Raw genomic sequence first — 19,189 nt, 5'->3', positions numbered from 1 at the left:
CTACATGGATTGAATAAACTGTTTGAAATGGAGCACTTCAGCAATATTCGAGCATTTAAATTGCATCAGATGTGGCAATAAATGCAATTGTTGCTCCCATCTTGTCGGCTCTGACAGAAGAAGCCATTTGCATGGCACATTTTGGTGACACCAGAAGATGCTATAAATTATTTTTTGGGATGGGGGGGAGTGGTCTGACCAAATACCAATTTGTTGATGATGCAGCACACATTGTGACAACCCGGTATTGTGCTGTGTGAGCGATGTAAAAGCACCAGCTAATCAATGGAGACCATGGCCTATCAGTTATATTCTCAAAACCAAGCTCTTGATGACTGGAAGAGAAACAATAAAAGACAAAGCTCATACACCTGTGATTTAGGGGGCAGACTGAGTCAGATTGAATTTCCACATCTGATATGTGATGATGTCAACAGGAAGGATGAACTCGGTCATCAAAAAGCAAATTGCAGAGGCATCCAGAACTTTTGGCACTCTCCGTTAGTCAGTGTTCATGTATAATAACCTGAGGGTGAAGATTACATACAAAGTACTGTATACGAGGCATGCATGCTCTCAGTGTTATTTTATGGTTTTGAATGTTGGATCCTTTGGAGGTTTGAGAGAAAACTAGACTCCTTTTATCACAGAAGCATACGTACTAAACTAGGCATCTCTAACAGACAGCAGTGGAATCGACATATCACATCACAATAAATTTGGCCACAGTTGGGAGTGGGGGTAGGAAAGGGGAGTGGGGGTAGGAAAGGGGAGTGGGGGTAGGAAAGGGGAGGAAAGTTCAACAGCAGGATATAGTCACTAAGGTATGCCTGGAGTGGCAAAGCCAAATTTCCTGCAGGCCTGACCATGGTATACCAAGAATGAGCCTTTTTCAGTTGGCTGCATCAGCCCCGTCCGAAAAGAATATGGAGAGATGTGATTTGTCAAGACCATCAGCAAATTAAGGTGACGGAGTACAAGTGGTATAAGCTGGCAATTATATCTCCAGCGAGATGGCGAGCATGTCACTATTCAAGTCTAGAAAGAGCGCACTCTACTCTCTGTCGCTCCATTCTTCATCCCTCAGATCGGCTGTCTGCAGCCTCCTCACTCTCTGCAGACCTGGACAAAATCACAGACTGGGCAAACAAGTGGAAAGTGTCTTTCAATCCTGACAAATCTCTCACTCTTACGATGTCTCTCCGAAAAGACCGACTGGACAACCCTCCCATCCACTTTCTGAATAATCCTCTCCAAGAAGTTCTGTCACTCAAGATTTTGGGTCTCACTATCTGCCATGATCTTTCCTGGGAAAACCACATTTCAAATCTGGCCTCCAAAGCCAGTCGCCGACTGGGCATCCTCTGTCGTGTGAAGTCCTTCCTTGTCCACACCCGAGCTCCTCACCACATACAAGGCTTTCATCCGCAGCTCAATAGAATACTGCTCTCCCCTCTAGGCTGGTGCTCCTGCCTCACACCTAGCTCGTCTTCACGCTGTTGAAACCACTCCAGGTCTTTAAAACAGCTGTTCACCACCATCTCTTATCTTCCCCCATCCAAAACCTTGATCTTTTCTACCCCCGCTAATTTCACCCCAATTCCACTTTTTTGAAATACCAACTTCTGTCCTGGAAGTCCTTGGTGTTCTTGTGTTTTATACTTCTCCCTCCCCCCCCCCCCCCCCTGCCCCCTCTTCCCACGCCTCCTGCCCCCAAGGCCTCTCCCTTCCACGCATCTCCCTGCTCTCGGATGTTGTGGTTGTGTGCTTCCCCTTCTCTCCCCATCTTGTCTTCCGCTCCCTCTTTTTGTATATTTTGTTTGTCTGGTTGATTTGTTTGTGAAATAAATGTTAGCTCTTTCACGAGCCTCGATTCAGTATACAAAAAAAAAAAAAAAAAAAAAAAAACGCTCTATAAAGAGCAGCAACGAAACATGGTACAATGCCAGCAGTGTATGAGAACATTTGGAAGGGAAAGAGACCCACAAAGGTATATTGGAACACTTGAAACCTTTTGGTGAATAGCGTAGTGTTGCCCAGTGTTCGTCAAGTAACAGATGATACCGTAGCCAAGGAGGACCCATGGTGCACTAATTCAGACCAAAACCAGTGACGTCATGCTGGAGATTGAACTTTGTCCCCTCCCCTTTTTTCTTTTATTTTTGGAGTGGCGTGGCATCATGGCAGCTGGAGGACAACTGTGCTTCGGCTGTTATGTCTCTGAGGCTTCGAAGAAAAATAGATCCAGACTTATCAGGTCAAGCTTATCAAGGTTTAAAGGTCCACAGACTCAGAAAATCATGCTTGGTTTAATGAATAGATATGGCTTAACTTAACACTCAATTGTTCTTCTTTTCTTGGATAAATATTTTGAAAGGAAAATTTAAATCATTTTTGGTATCCTTTTACGCTTGATTGGCCCCACCGCTCAAAAAATGAACAATTTGATTACGTCATATATCACATGACCAACCACTTCCTCTTGAGGATACTTTTGCTGCGTGACTTGTGTTTACATGCGGCCCACATACAATCTGAACTCTGAAAGCTAGATGTATTGTTGCTGGTTTTAGCAATACATCCAAAGATGGCGTGAGTATACATGTTTTCCCAAAAGATCCAGCTGTAAGAAAAATATGGATAGCCAAGAGAAAACTGACCAGAGTAAAGTGGAATGGCCCGACTGCTTCGAGTATCATTTGGTAGGTCATTCGAAGGCAGGGCATTGCATCACAAATTATCCCAACCCTTGGATATCCCAAATATCCCTCACGAGATTTGCACAAATATTTATTAAGCCGGGTGTCTTGTCTTCCAGCATTAGTGGACGTTAAAGATCCTATGGTGTGTTTTGCAGACCTGGACAAAATAACAGACTGGGCAAACAAGTTGAACATGTCTTTCAATCCTGACAACTCTCACACTCTTACGATGTCTCTCCGAAAAGACCGACTGGACAACCCTCCCATCTACTTTCTGAATAATCCTCTCCAAGAAGTTCTGTCACTCAAACTTTTGGGTCTCACTATCTGCCATGATCTTTCCTGGGAAAACCACATTTCAAGTCTGGCCTCCAAAGCCAGTCGCCGACTGGGCATCCTCCGTCATGCGAAGTCCTTCCTTGGCACACCTGAGCTCCTCACCACATACAAGGCTTTCATCCGCAGCTCAATGGAATACTGCTCTCCCCTCTGGGCTGGTGCTCCTGCCTCACACCTAGCTCGTCTTCACGCTGTTGAAAGCAAAGCATTCAGAATCATTGGAATCTCCCGCGATGAAGCTAACTCCAAGGGCCTCTCACTCACTCACCGCAGGCAGGTTGGTGGTCTTTCCGTCTTCTACCGACTCCTCTCTGGCCTTGCCCCCCCAGCTCTCTCTGGGCTCTGTCCCGCAAATATTCCTACAGGTCGCACAAGATCTGCCTGCAACCCTCTTATGGTTAAACTGCCAAAATCAAGACTCTCTGCTCACCTTCACTCCTTCATTCCTCTTTTCTCCCGCCTCTGGAACAAACTCCCTCACTCTCTTCAATCCCACTCCACCCTCCAGGTCTTTAAAACAGCTGTTCACCACCATCTCTTATCTTCCCCCATCCAAAACCTTGATCTTTTCTATCCCCGATAATTTCACCCCAATTCCACTTTTTGAAATACCAACTTCTGTCCTGGAAGTCCTTGGTGTCCTTGTGTTTTACACTTCTCCCACCCCCCCCCCTCCCCTTCCCACGCCTCCTCCCCCCAAGCCCTCTCCCTCCCACACATCTCCCTGCTCTTAAATGTTGTGTGCTCTCAAGTGTTTGCGTGCTTCCCATTCTCTTGTCTTCCGCTCCCTCTTTTTATATATTTTGTTTGTCTGGTTGATTTGTTTGTGAAGTAAATGTCAGCTCTTTCACGAGCCTCGATTCAGTATACAAAACAAAAACAAAAAAAAAGGCGAGTTATCGCCTGCACACTGAATGAATTACAAATTCCACTCTAAATCTCCAACAACAACTTATTCTGAGGATTCTTGATCAGAAAATTATTTGTCAAATTCACTTTCTGACTTGTCTGAAGTGAGTTGTGCGGCCGTTATCCATTGCGTGCTGAGACAATCTTTTCTGTGATTACGTCACGCAGATGACGTCATGACCATCGCGCTTTTCTGGAATGTTTAGGGGCACTGCCCACTGGGTTCTCCTTGGTACCCACTGGGTTCTGTAACACCTAAAAAAAGTATGAGAATTTCAAGCCACATTCACTTCTTTGCTTATGACTTAAAATCAATATAATCACATTAAAAACTAGAGCAATGTGACTGTCGCCAATATGCCTCCGCAGTCCGCATAGTCCCACAACGGGTAGATGCCCTCGTTCACTGTCCTAAAAATAAACAAGTTTGATTTAAATCCCTTCAGCTTTTTTCAAGTATCACATTTTCACCAGCCATGACAATTTCACATCGATCGGTGAAACGGTTTCAGAGAAGGTGTGTGTGTGTGTGTGTGTGTGTGTGTGTGTGTGTGTGTGTGTGTGTGTGTGTGTGTGTGTGTGTGTGTGTGTGTGTGTGTGTGTGTGTGTGTGTGTGTGAGATCACTTTTTACCATTTGGCCTTTTGCCATCAAATTTTCAAGAAAATCGTATTGTGGCTAATTTTGGGAATATGGATGTTATTGTGGGAATATAGAGAAGGCTGATTGATATAATTGAGTAAAAAGTGCAGTCACAGTAAATAGAAGTAGTCCTCGTCAGCTCGTCCATCACGCGTCAGCACGAGACGGCCGGGTTTTTTTTTTAGTCGCTTCCGTGTTTATTTATTTACCATTGAGCTTCAGTGTGTCGGTCCATGCCATAACTTTTTTTTACCATTTGAGCTTTGGTCATCAAGATCAAATTTTCAACAAACCTTTATTATGAGAATATGGTGAACACTAATCAATAAACTGTACATTCACTTCTTCGCTGTCCCAGTGTTCGAATCCCGACGCAGCTATAAACTGCAATCACAGTGTTTCACAGGCAGAGTGATTCATCAACGCGTGTCCCGTCCCTCGGATGGACGTTAAATGGATCTCGTCTCCTGGAATTAGTTGGTGGACATTAAAGACCCCATGGTGTCCTTCGCGAAGAGTAAGTGAGCTATCGCCGGCATCCTAAAGAAATTCCAAATTGCTGCTCAAACTACTGCTGGGAAGGCAATGGCAACCCACCCAGTGTAATCCTTGCTCAGGAAGCTGATTCGATGGTACCGACGGTTTGTGAAGGTTATGTGAGATAGAGATAGAGAGAGAAAGCGAGAGAGAGAGTTCATAAACATTACCTCTTTTTTTTTTCTTTCTTTTTTAGCTGTTTTCGTCAAGTATAGTTTGAGTACAAAGCAGGTGTGGATGGACTTTGTATTTTCAGGTGCTTTCTAGTTTTGGTTTGTTTAAATTTTAAAAAAGTCATTTTATCTCTTCCAGAGCTTTTCTGTTATTGTTGCACTGTTTCAGGGCCTCCACTTGTGTTCAAATATTGGTAGTGGTCAATAAATATAGTCACAACTAAAGAATACAAAAAATAATGGGCCAAAGTGTTTATTCAGATGCTTTAAATACGTGTTATTGATCAGGGTGTATGTTACGATGTTACAAATACGATGTTATTGATCATTGTTATACGATCATTATTCCCCACCTTCCCACGCCTCCTCCCCCCAAGCCCTCTCCCTTCCACACATCTCCCTGCTCTCAAATGTTGTGTTTGTGTGCTTCCCCTTCTCTCCCCATCTTGTTTTCCGCTCCCTATTTTTATATATTTTGTTTGTCTGGTTGATTTGTTTGTGAAGTAAATGTTAGCTCTTTCACGAGCCTCGATTCAGTATACAAAAAAAAAAGAAAAAAAAAAAGGGTGTCTTGATCATCGATCTTGATCATTTTCTCGTTCCCAGTTCTGCCACGTTGCCCCTGATGATTAAACACGTGGAGGAAGTGAACGGTGTTGACAAGACGATCAGTCGCTTCATCTTGCCTATCGGGGCAACCGTCAACATGGACGGTGCCGCCCTCTTCCAGACGGTTGCCACGGTTTTCATCGCATACCTCAATAACGTGACTCTCAATGTTGGGCAGATTTTCACCATCCTGTGAGTGATTTGTGTGTTCTTTATAACCACTGACTTGTGACTAGCTATGCCAATACATCCAGCTACAGTGCACTCTACTATCCGCACGAGTCGATTCCAAGGCTCATGCAGATAGTTGATTTTTGCATATACTCGATGTCCTGTAATGAAAATACTGTTCTTCAGTAATAAACATGTGTTCCCGGTGTAGAATGATCCCGGTGTGTACCCCGGTTTAGAATAGGTACACTGTATCCCTGCGCGTCGTAAGAGGCGACTAAGGGTTGGCGTCAGGAAGGGCATCCGGCCATAAAAACATTGCCTCAAACAGGGAACCATGATTGCGATGGGGCCCGCAAGGCCAACCCCCGCTCTAGCGGGGAAAATGGCCTTAAAACGATCATTCATTCATTCATTCAGTAATAACACTTTCATATTTTATTGTAATATTGTAGTAGAAGGAAAAATGAAATACTGTACAATGTACATGTAAAAATTGATCTTTATTTTACCTGACACATAACAAGAAGTAACAGAAATGAAACCGTTACAGTTCAAAATCGATCAACATTCCTTTGGCTTACTGTCAACCATAGGCCCACTCACTGCAATACCCAAAGACCGAGTCTGCTTGAACCACTCAGATGTCTCTTTATCCAGGAAGCTTAGAACCTTGAACGGGTTTACTTTCTCTTGTGCTTTTCCCGGTGGCTTGATCGGCCCAAAACTTACACATTTCGTTTTATTTACTTATTTTTGCACATAATACATGTCAAGAGGCCAATGCCAAGAGATTCAGCAACAGATGCTGCAATATCATCATTCTCAAGCCACCTTATGAGCTTGAGTTTGTCCGCTGTCGTTAGTACAATACGCTTCCTCTTTTTGAAGCACTAGACGATGGTGTAGCACTATAAAGCGAACTTTTGGGCCCCATAACTGTCAAGTGTGAGGATTAAATACACAAAACGGTGAGCGAATTATGCGGATACGTTGCAGGAAGTAAACTTTGTCATGATGCGCCAAATGCTACAAATACTGATTGTCCGAGTTATTGGGGAATGCTCAGACTCTTCTTTGATTGGGTGATCTGCATGTGCCGATTTTATGTGGACATTTAACGTTTGCAGTTAGTTGATATGTGGATAGTAGAGTCATTGGTACTATCCACAATTTGGGATCATTTCAGGAAGCTCTCATTCAGATCTGTTGTGCTCAACGTTTAGGACATTTTTCTAATGGTCACAAGAACAGCTTTTACTTCTACTACTTTGTACTGTCTAATTGCGCTAATTTTCAGTTCAGCAGTACTTAGACAAACTATTACGCTGTCTCGACCAATCAAATTTGCCGTGCCCTCTGAGGGTAGAGTTGGCAGAAGCTTCAGCTCTGGACTGTTCGGTTTGACCAATCGGCTCGTACGGTTGCCACCGCGCCCATTATTCAAAGTACATGAAAAATGCTAATGTCCATCATGCTCAGAAATGCAAAGCAAGAGTTGAAAAGACCCTTCCCATTTCCTTTTTCTCAAGATTGCGTGGGGTAAGGTGTCGTATGAACTCTAGTTTATTCTTATTTTATTGATTAAAACTACTCTCTCACATTGCCCTGGGGGAACGCAGAGTAATTGTCGTTTGTTCAGCTGCCACTTTAAGTGTACGCGTGGGAAGGGAGAACACCAGTGTCAGTTGGAGATGGAGTTAGACATGAGGCAGGCCAGAACTAGGCATTGTTGGCATGTTTGAAGCTTTTCCTCTGGAAATAATCCAATAATTTGCACACTGAAGCTACATGACCTTTCATGCACTTTATTTGAATCGACCAATCGGATCACTTGGTAATCTTGGGGCAAAACAATTGCTCAGCGTGACCGTAGTCCATCTAGTCACAGATACGTTACAATGTTGTGCTATTTCTCTGGTGTTAGCGAGGAAGCTGGAAGCCTTGAATGTTAACAAGATGGCTGCAATTAGTACGAGTAGGAGAGATATTTGTCAGAGCTGTCACTGAACAGGGTGTAAACTTTGCGTTATTGTGCAGGGTCACAGCTACAGCATCAAGTGTGGGTGCAGCTGGGATACCAGCTGGTGGTGTGCTGACCTTGGCCATTATCCTTGAGGCTGTTGGACTTCCTACAAAGGACATTTCTTTGATCCTTGCTGTTGATTGGCTCATGTGAGTACACTATTTCTGTCGCATCTAGTTTGGTTTTGAAGAGCTTGGTTTTTTCTCAAATTAGTGTTTGTTTAGTTTACTAATCGATGTATATAAAAAGATGGTGTCTGTCTGTCTCTGTCTTATCGTTTCCTATCTCCTCTCCCACCACTCAGAAAACCTCATTAAAAAAAAAAAAACCACCTTTCGAGGCCATTTTCCCCGCAAAGCGGGGGTTGGCCTTTTTCGGGCACCGTGGTTGTTGTTGTTTTTGTTGGGTCCCATTTTTGAAGCAATGTTTTACGGCCGGATGCCCTTCCTGCCGCCAACCCTTTTTGTCGCCTTTTACGACAAACAGGGAATTACCAGTGAACTGGTACTCAATTAGCCGACCTCGGAAGGATGACAGGCTGAGTCAACCCCCCTGGCGTTAATTCAGCGATCGACCGGGATTCGAACCCAGGATCCTAGGATCCTAAGCTGGCACCCTAGCCGCTAGCCCAACACCAGGGTCAGAAAACCTCATAGGCAAATCCAAATCCACATAGGCAAAACGCCTTTTTAATTCTGCTTGGGGTATGGAAATTTACTCCCAACTCCTTCATTTATTCCGTTTGGCCAAGTCAAGATGTGCATGGAAGAAGTTTCGGGAACTGAGAGGCGTGTTGATGAGGAGGGGATAGTCGTTGAAGCTGAAGGGAAAGGTGTATGCTGCATGTGTGAGAAGTGTTATGATTTATGGGAGCGAGACATGGATAATGAACGTAGAGCAGCAACGAAGGTTGGAAAGGGTGGAAATGCGAATGGTTCGATGGATATGCGGAGTATCGTTGAGAGAGAGGAAGACAAATGATGAATTGCGAAAAATGATGGGAATAGAGCCTGTGATTGATGCTGTGAAGAGGAACAGGTTGAGATGGTTTGGTCATGTGTTGAGGAAGGATGAAAGTGACTGGTTGAGAAGAGTGATGGAAATGAATGTAGAAGGAAGTAGAGGACGGGGAAGACTGAGAAAGACTTGGCTAAATATGGTGGAAGAAGAAATGCGGGCAAGGGGGTTAACAAGGAGAGATGCAGAAAATAGGGCAAGATGGAGAAGATTGTCATGGGGACCGCAAGGCTAACCCCCGCTCTAGCAGGGAAAATGGCCTTTAAAATGCATGTTGTTGTTGTTGTTGTTGTTTGGCCAAGTCAAAAGTAGACTTTTATTAGTTTGCCGTACTCGTTGACGTCGCAGCATTCCAATGAACAGTACTTCTGGTACCATTCTATCATGGGATTATCGTTATTGCTACAAGGCCCTCCCATCATATGAAATCCCATGGCATCCCATCACTTATCTTTCATGGATATTTCTGCTACTTTTCATGTGCACCAGTAGTGTTTTTACTGACAGATTAATTTGTGCTGACTTCAACCAAAAAACCGAACAAGAAAGAAAACAAAGGAACCTGTAGCAGGCCAGGCGCCTTCCAGTCCTGGCCACGTAGGACAGTGGTTCACATTTTTGCAAATCCTCCCTGACAACGACAACTCTTCACGACCAAAGTTTATTCACAAACACCGGGTCCTCTGATTATCAAGAAATACACTGAATTTTTGGCATGATGGAGCCTCTGGCTCGATTGATTTTGTTATACAGCTTTTGTTATACACCAATCCCTGGTGTTGGGCTAGCGGCTAGGGTGCCGGCTTAGGATCCAAGGATCCTGGGTTCGAATCCCGGTCGATCGCTGAATTAACGCCAGGGGGGTTGACTCAGCCTGTCATCCTTCCGAGGTCGGCTAATTGAGTACCAGTTCACTGGTAATTCCCTGTTTGTCGTTAAAGGCGGCAAAAAGGGTTGGCGTCAGGAAGGGCATCCGGCCGTAAAACATTGCTTCAAATAGGGGACCGAAAAACAACAACAACAACCACGGTTCCCGAAAAAGGCCAACCCCCGCTTTGCGGGGGAAAAATGGCCTCTAAAGGTGGTTTATATATATATACAGCTGGTGCCACGTCAGGTTTTACAAATGCAGTCATGTTTACAAATGTCGCTTCCTTGGCAGCTAGGCTGGTGTCAACCCTGTTATAGTGTGGGTAGTGTGGCAGTGGGAAACAAGCAGATGAGCTAATTTGGTCTGGATGCTCCCACTTATTTAGGCCAGACTTAACTATACTGATAGAGCTTTTGGAGAGTCTTTCTGAGGCTTGAAGATGTGCGCTGGCAAGTTTAGGCGAGTGAATTTGGCGATTTCCAAGTTCAAGAAATGTGTTCCATTGTCGCTAACATGTGTGCATGACATACTGTGTGTGCATAACATGTGTGTAAGGATGCTCCGTCCGTTTCGTAAGCATCTATCCACTTAGTGGGAGCTACTTAACCATGAAAATGAATGAAACTTAACCATGAGGATCAAACATTAATTGGTTTCTACTTTCTATTACGTCTTATTCCATCTACATCATGTTCTGGCGGATGGTAACCGCATGATAGAGTGGTGTTTTTCTGTGTTACAAAATCCAAGAAACCGTAGTTATTTTCCTTTACATTTTTCATCTTTTGACATAAAAACCCAATTATGTGATTCTTGATTTCCTATTGTTTTTATTTATTCATTATTTATTTCTAAAATACGACAATTCTCTGTAAAACAGAGGAATGGACAGGATTGATAAAAAAAAAGCCCTCAATGTTGAGAGAGGGAAATTGAGAAGTTGTGGCGTGTTTTATCTGGAGAAGAGGGATAAAGTCCTGCCCCCTCACTTCCCATCTTGTCTGCCGCTCCCCTTGTTTTTTGTGTTTTGTGTGTCGGTTTGACTTTTTGTGTGATTAATGTTAGCTCTTTCACGAGCCTCGATCTTGTATACAAAAAAAAAGAAGCTTTCTTCCATATGCGTATCATTTTGTTTGGCAATCCCCTATAATATGCCATAATGCTTTTATATGATGTTGAAGTTTTGGAATTGTCATTTGGTGTTGGACTGAAAGGCTGCGGTGGTTTACAGAGACCGAAGCTGCACAGTGGTTAACGTGGAGGGTGATGCGTTTGGTGCCGGCATCCTCGACGTGCTGAACAAGCGTTATTCCAAGCCACAAGATCTGGTGGTTGAACATGAATTGCAGGAGGTGAATACTTATGAAGCTCCAAAAAGTCTATTGGACCCTGAGAGGTCATCCCTTCTCAGTTCTCAGAAGCACTGAAAAACTTGAAGGATGCAATAACTTTTGATACATCAGAGCTACAGGTTACTCATCAATTGAAAACCGGAATGTCATAATTTTTCTCACCAGCGGTCACTTATTTTACAGACCATGTCTTCCACTATTGTAACATTTGTTAGTTGTAAGTTGAGGGATTTTAACATATAACCATTATTTGTGGCATGGAAGCCTTAACAACAGTCTTCTGAATGAGGATTGTTTGGTTGAATGTTAACAGCTTGTGTCGGTTTGGAGCGGACACTGGCCTGTACCAATCGAGGGTAAAACGAATGAAACAGGTTGATCGATAAATCGTTTTTTATTTTCTTTTTCTTTATGTACATTTATTATCAAAGGAAAAGCTTATAAAAGTGTATATTTTGATATATATATATGGGCATTAGTACACGAGTAGCTCTTTTTTATATTGTCCTTGTATGGGTTATCATGAATTGTGCGGAATAGGAACGTTGTCCTGCAGCTTAACCGCCATCACCGGGTGATGTATTTGTTGATGCCTTCCTTTGTCTTCCTATGGAGTTTTGCCATGCAAGTACCAGTACGGATTATCTATTTGAATGTAACGACTTGAATGACAAACTGATAATGTAAAAAAATATTTGTAGCCAAGATTCAGTTTATCTACAGCTCCTGTTTTACCTTTCAATCCAAAAAGGGTATTGTGTCCTCTTTTTTCCATATCATGAATGTAGTTCAGGTATTGTTGTCAACGCCTGACCCACTTGAAGCTTAGTAATGCATATTGAGTACGCAATACGAAAATATGGATCACAGAGGTAAAACATTTCAAACATACCTGATGCAGTCTTTGCACATTTACGACAAATCCCCTATGCAAGGAAAGACGTGTGCGAAGTAAACGGTCTTCATTTCCTATTGGTGTTGGCAGCATCACTGCTGTCCTAGTACAAATTTATTGGAAATTTACAACATGGTCAATAACACCGTGGCTATTTCTAGCTTTTTCCCTTTGAATGTATATTTAATGGATCAATGCAAAACACTGAAATGTATCACTTTATTTATGTGCGAGGTACAATGAGAATGTGTGATTATTTTTGACTATTGTATCATTTTGATTTTATTTACAAATCAAAAAAACTCCATTGTGTTTTGACTACAACCTAATTTCCAATATTGCATGAGCAAGGCCAAGTGACATTCCCATAAAAGGTTTAGATTGCAACCCAAGCAGGATGCCCACGTTAACTTGTGCAAAGATGGTTTTCTGCAAGCTATTGTGGTTTTCTGTAAGCTGTTCTGCTTTTCTGGAAGCTATTGTTTTTGTAGCTGCTGTTTTTTGTAAGCTATTGCTTTCTGTAAGCTTTTGCGGCTTCTTGTGGGCTATTGTGGTTTTCTGTAAGCTATTGTGGCTTTCTGTAAGCTATTATTGGCTTCTGTAAGCTATTGATTTCTGCAAACTATTGTTGGTTTCTGTAAGCTATTGGCCAAGGAGACCAATTCATTCATTCCTTCATTGTAAGCTATTGTTGTTTTCTGCAATGTATTGTTGCTCTTTTAGTAAGGGAGGAGGTAGTTGGAAGAGTCAATGATTTATTCACTTCCTCGATCATCCCCTCCTTTAACTTATTCTTGATCTTCCGAAACCAAAGAATAGGTTGCATTTGATTACTGCTGAAATATCATTTAAATTTGACATTTTTATGGTTATTTATGTGGTAGTTTAATGTGTTTAGTTATTTTTATTTTTGTAATCATGACACAGGATAGAAAGAGAACCATATTGGTGAAATGTATCATTCATTTACATTTTAAAAGTTTTCTGTAATGTTCATTTCATGTCATGGCATTTGCTTGTCAGTTGTATGCTTATCACGAGGAAAATATGATTATTGACATATAATGCACAAGGGTTATGGGCCCCATTTGTTGATTTGTTTAAAGATTGCCCGGAAGTTTATCCTCGGGTTTGAATGTTAAGTTTACAGTTGTTTGCCTTTTTGTCGCCACAAATAAAGTCCTGACTTGTCTACCTTTTTTTTTTTGTTTTGGCATTTGCTTTTGAATTTCATTTAACATTTGCATGATTATATTTGAAATCCAAAATGTGATAAGACAGAAATCCTCAATAACAAGTGACAGAAATTCTCCGAAGTGTGGCTTCTTTGTAATTGTCGTTCACAACATGTCAGAGTTGATGTTCCCGAACTGCCAGGAAGAAAAAAAACATTTTGATTTGTTAACACGTGTAATACTCACCCCAATTTCTAGATACAAATTTCAGTTAAAATAAAAGTGTATAACATTTGGAAGATGGCATGCCAGTATCATCATCATACGGAAATACGCAATTTGGTGTCTGTGATACACTTCCCCCTTTGATCGTTACTTATCCAATATAATATTTAGTGATACACTTGTGTCTTGCACTTCCCCCTTTTTCCCGCCATACCCTTTTGCCCGCGACGAGCGAAAGAACTGATCGGCTCAATTTTCGATGTTTTCTCTTTAATACCCTACCTTTGGATGGAGGTAAGCTGTGTCTCAATTTATTGTTGAACCTCTTGATTAAATCTTGATTAAATCTTGATCTTGATTAAATTAAATAAGATCGTTACTTATCCAATCGCAACCAAACTTGGCAGGAGGACCTAAGGGTCACACAATGAAGGTTGCAGCAAATTCATTTCCTCTCCCCCAACAACCCCCACGCACCCTGCTTCCCCAAGGGGTTTTTCCTCCTTGGACAAGTGTTAACGTGTATTGAAAAAAAAAAACATTTGTGAAGAAGAAGAATAAAATCCTCCGTATTTTTATCCAATAAATTGAGAGCCGAAAGTTTTTTTTTTTCCTCAGAAAAACTGAGAAAAAAACAAACAAACAAAAAATGGAGTTTTTTGGGGGGAACAAAAACACTTTGAAGGCAAATTGATAAACGGTCTAGCAGGAATAAAGCACAAGAATAATAAAATGAATGACCAAAACATTTTTGGAAAGTTACAATTTCAAATAGTCAATAAAACAAAATTCACAAGTTTAAATAAACAATCATCTATATTTCACCAAAACAAAAAACAAACATTTCACAGTATAAATGTATAAATATGTTATCGTGGCACGGCACCCCTACTAGAATTAAAATATATATATCTACCATATAAAACGCAATGTGTGTCTGTCTATCCCCCTTCATAAGGCTAGGTTTTAAAGGCATTGAGTAGTGCTTCAGGAGGGATTTGAGTGTGGGCGTTTAAGGGGCAATCTTTGAACACGACTGTGTGTCCACCGGTTAAAATATCTAAAAGACTGAGGACCTAAAAGCCCCCAAGGACCCAAAAGACCCAATGGACCCCAAACACTCAAAATACCCTTTAGACTGTTAAAGACAAAAGATAATGAAGACCGAAAATACCCCAAGGACTCCGAAGACCGAAAATACCCCAAGGACTCCGAAGACCCAAAAGACGGAAAAGACCCAATGGACCCCAAATACACAAAATGTTGGTAAGACCCTAAGACCTTAATGACCCAGAAGACCAAATAGACCCGAAACATGCAAAATACCCGAAGACCCAAAATACCCTGTAGACTGTTAAAGACCATGAAGACCCAGAAGTCCCCAAAGGCCCAAAAGACAGAAAGGTCATCAAAAATCCAAAATTCCCCATAAAGACCCCAAAGACTGAAAAGACCCCAAGACCCTTAAAGACAACAAAAAACCCAAAAGGCCCTGAAGACCGAAAATTCCGCAAAGTCCCATAAAGACACCAAAGGCCAAAAACACTGAAAAGACCCTTAAAAACTCATAAAGACCCCAAATACCCAAAACACTGAAACGACCCTGAAGATCCAAAGACCCTTAAATACCCAGAAGACCCAAAAGACCATGAAAACTAAAAATACCCTGAAGATCCAAAAGACCCAGAAGACCCTTAAATACCTCAAGGACCCAAAATATCTCAAAGACCAAAAAGACCCAAAGGCCCCCCAAAAATCAAAAAGACACAGAAGACCAAAAAGTCCCTGAAAACCCAAAATACCCTGAAGGCCCTTACCGACCCCACATAACCAAACAATCCAAAACACCAAAAAGACCCTGAAGACCCAAATTACCCCAAAGACCTAAAATACTTAGATGACTGAAAAGACCCGAGGACCCAAAGGACTCAAATGACCTAAACTACCCCGAAGACCCAAATGAACCAGAAGATCCCAAGGATGCAAAAGAGCTTGAGGACCCAAATTAACCAGAGGACCCAAAAGACCCTTAGGACTCCGAAGACCCAAAAGAAGAGTAATTACAGTATGTCTCTTACATTGGAAATGTATACGGTGGCTTGCAAACCGAGCCTCAAGGTCAGTGTACGAAGCGGGTTTTTTTAAATTACAATAAATACACGGCGTAGGGAGGTGGAATTCGCTGAACGTGACGTGCAAATGCGCAGAGTAAACCGAGTGTTCATTTACATCTGTAGGATGTCAATCCAAAACATCAAAAAGACCCTTAAAGCACAGTGGACCGCAAATTACCCCAAAGACCCGATGACCCCAAAGATCAAGAGGACTCAAATGATCCAAAAGTTTCAAAGGATACAAAAGAGCTTGAACAACCAAAAGTCCTAAATGAGCCAGAGGACCCAAAAGACCCCAAGGACTACAAAGACCCAAAATAAGTGTAATTATGTCTCTTACATTGGAATTGTAGACGGTGGCTTGCAAACCGAGCCTCAAGGTCGGTGTATGGAAGCGGTTTTGTTTTTTTTAATCAATAAATACAAGGCACAGGGAGGTGACATTCGCTGAAAGTGACGTGCAAAGTGCGCAGAGTAAAACGAGTGTTCATTTACGTCTGTAGGATGTCTAATAAATAAAGATGATATAAGCACCCCTGACACTAGGCCTAGACTTTGCCATGCTCGCGCTGCTGTACCATCAAAAACTATTCCAACCCATCATTTTTGACGGGCTTTATACCCTTATATTATTAACCACAAACAAGGATGATTACCTTTTTAAGCAGTTGCCACTGCTGTTTAACACCAAACTGAAAGAAATTTGGAGGAAACCAGTCATCCTTGAGGCATTCTATGCTTATCGTCTCCTCCGCAGACAAACAGACCCGAGCCAAGATCTATTGTGATCTATATACCCCACAGAGGAGAAAATCATGACCCTGCCGCTTTCATGGGAAATAGGTGTACTAGTCTGTTAAATGAGGAAACCTGACTAGTTGACGAGGCAAAAGCAAAAAAAAGATCCTTTAATGACGTATGATGTATGAACTATTGAACTGGAAGATTATTATATTCATACCCTGGGGGTTCAGGGTGGGGGAAGGACCCAATCCTCTGAGTCTGTATGTAACTGTGGATGACAATGGCATAGCGCTTTTGCTGGTGAGAGGGGATATTACAAATCATACTATAATTTGCCAATTGTGGGGGAATAAACCCCCACAATTGGCCTGTCCGTTATTCTTAGGGAGTTAACCCGTCCTTAAGGACCAGTTATACTCTAGTAATGGTTTAAATAACGAATGGCAATGCCACGCGAACACAATCCTAGGGTCCCTGAATATAGACAGTCGGGACAACTTGCAATTAGAAGCCATTTTGTTTCCATCGTGTGTGGCTTACAGAACCCGTTTCCAGTGTGTGTGAATTATAATATGTCCGCTTTCAAACAAACCGTCTTTCTCTGCGCCCAAAAGAGAAATATAAGACATAATGATTTATTTTCGTTCTTTCAACACGTCTGAATAAGCACACAATCACACAGGATTGATTTAACCTTAAAACATCACAGAAACCGTGGCAAAATGAAGTGTAATGCGCTTGTAAAGGTTTATACTGATGAGTACCTGATTTGCGGTGTAGCTACAGATGTGAGTGAGTAGAAGAAATACACAGGCATGAAGTGAAAGTGACAGAATGGAGAACTTTGAAAGAAGTGGAAGAAGGAAAGTGAGACAGAGATGGAGGAACACCATCCAAGCTGAATATGCACACCATCAAGAGAGTAGAGAATTTGAAAAGATATCAATTGTGAATGAAAAAAGAGAATAAGCTTGAGAAGATTGTTTGTGTAAGGTATCTCGACAGACTACGGTCGATTGTTGCACACGTTTATTGGCTCTGCAGATACAGGCCCGATTCACCCCAGCGCCATCCGAGCCGAGCCGTAACTCACTGGAAGATTATTATATTACTAATTTGATGAAATGTGGTTGTAGTGCATCCGGGACCAGAAGGCGGTGAGTACCTCTCATCACCAGGCCTGCGGATTTCACGGAAACGAGCGTTACCGGTAGCGTGTCGGTAACGTGATAGCAAAAACATGGAACCGAAAGTACGTTTCCCATCGCAGAAAGGCAGTGTAAGGCAAAAAGATGTAGTATTTACCTTCACGTGTGATTTTCAGCTAACTATTTTAGAAGTTGAGTTTTATTTCCAACAAAATTAGGCCGGCAAAGCAGATAGCATGTAGTTTCCCACATTCAGGTTCGCGATATGACTCGCTTTGACGGACATGCGCATCGGTCTAAATCACAGACTTCCTTTTCAAAATGGCATCCGTTGCTAAGCGAAAAAAACCCCGAAAATGTCGCCTTAAAAACATTACGAAAATGGTCAGTCAGCGACGATTTTGAAGCGGAATTGCGATGGGGAAGGCTTGGTCACATTGCTTCGCTGCAAAGTATGTGCTTGTGGCGGACACAATGCCAGTGGGCAATAATTCCGCGCACCAGTGGGTGGCGCGAGCGTCCGGGCGTGGAAGCGCGGCTCGGGCCACGCCCGGAGCAAAGGCGTCATGAGGCGCAGGGTGGAACTGAGATACATGCCCCGCCTTTCGGCCGACCGGCCACACCCGGGGGCAAGGCGTGGCCTCGGGACATATATGCGGGCTCGAAAGTCGAGCCCGCCCAGTGCTTACGTGCGAGCTGATAATAAAGTGCTTTGGTTTGTACAACGCGTTGTGGCCTACCTTCTTGGCAAACGAGTTGTGTGTGCACAGCACCACACTGGTGACCCCGACTGGTTCAGCCGGAGCTGACCCCTGAACGCGCCATGGCTACCAACGCTGTCGCCGTTAAACTCCCGGAGTTCTGGGAAGCGCAAGCCGACGTTTGGTTTGTGCAGGCCGAAGCCCAATTCCAGCTCCGGGGCATCACGGCGGACGACATCATGTACTTTCACGTGGTCGCCGCCCTCGGGCCCGGCACTGCCGCCCGCGTCGTGTCCATCCTTCGGCGCCCGCCGGGCGCCCACAAGTACGCGGCGCTCAAACGTCTTCTCCTCGCCACGTTCGGGCTCACGGAGGCCGACCGCGCCGACCGCCTCCTGGACCTTCCCGCCCTCGGCGACACACAACCGTCCGTTCGGATGGATTACATGTTGTCCCTTCTTGGACACCAGCACCCGGATTTCCTTTTCCGCGCGCTTTTCCTCCGCCAGCTACCTGCGCAGGTGCGGCTCGCGCTGGCCAGTTCGAACATAACGGAACCCCGCGCCCTGGCCGGAGAGGCGGACAAATTTTTCGCGGTCTGCGACACGCGGCCGACATATGGCGCTGCCGTAGTGGATCCCGGTGCGGCGGTTTCAGCGCCGCACACGCGGCTGATGCATGGCGCTGCCGTACTGGATCCCGGTGCGGAGGCTTCAGCGCCGCGCCCCCTCGTGGCCGCTGCTACACCCCGTCCCCCACCGCCGTCACGACCGATGCGGCAGCCACCACCGGGGCAAACCTGGTGTTACTATCATGCCAGGTTCGGCCGCAAGGCTAGGG

At 43.4% G+C, this 19,189-nt stretch overlaps 1 protein-coding gene across 2 annotated transcripts in view; it reads left to right on the top strand.

Moving 5' to 3' along the window:
• Positions 1 to 19,189, top strand: part of LOC137411810 (neutral amino acid transporter A-like) — a 272,303-nt gene that overhangs the window by 28,656 nt on the left and 224,458 nt on the right. Inside the window, exons 6-8 of one of the 2 annotated variants that reach the window (XM_068129443.2) lie at positions 5,908 to 6,102; positions 8,122 to 8,256; positions 11,227 to 13,441. The exons of the other annotated variant lie outside the window; for it this stretch is intronic. Coding sequence (XP_067985544.2) covers positions 5,908 to 6,102; positions 8,122 to 8,256; positions 11,227 to 11,422 — 526 coding nt within the window. The 3' untranslated portion in view covers positions 11,423 to 13,441. Of the gene's footprint in view, positions 1 to 5,907; positions 6,103 to 8,121; positions 8,257 to 11,226; positions 13,442 to 19,189 lie in introns of those variants that run through there. 2 annotated transcript variants of the gene reach the window in all.

Source organism: Myxine glutinosa, chromosome 9 (genome assembly GCF_964187855.1).
Source record: "Myxine glutinosa chromosome 9, kmMyxGlut1.1, whole genome shotgun sequence".
NCBI classification, from domain to species: Eukaryota; Metazoa; Chordata; class Myxini; order Myxiniformes; family Myxinidae; genus Myxine; species Myxine glutinosa.
Note: the sequence above shows the minus strand (reverse complement) of the source record. Positions and strands in the feature narration are given on the sequence as shown.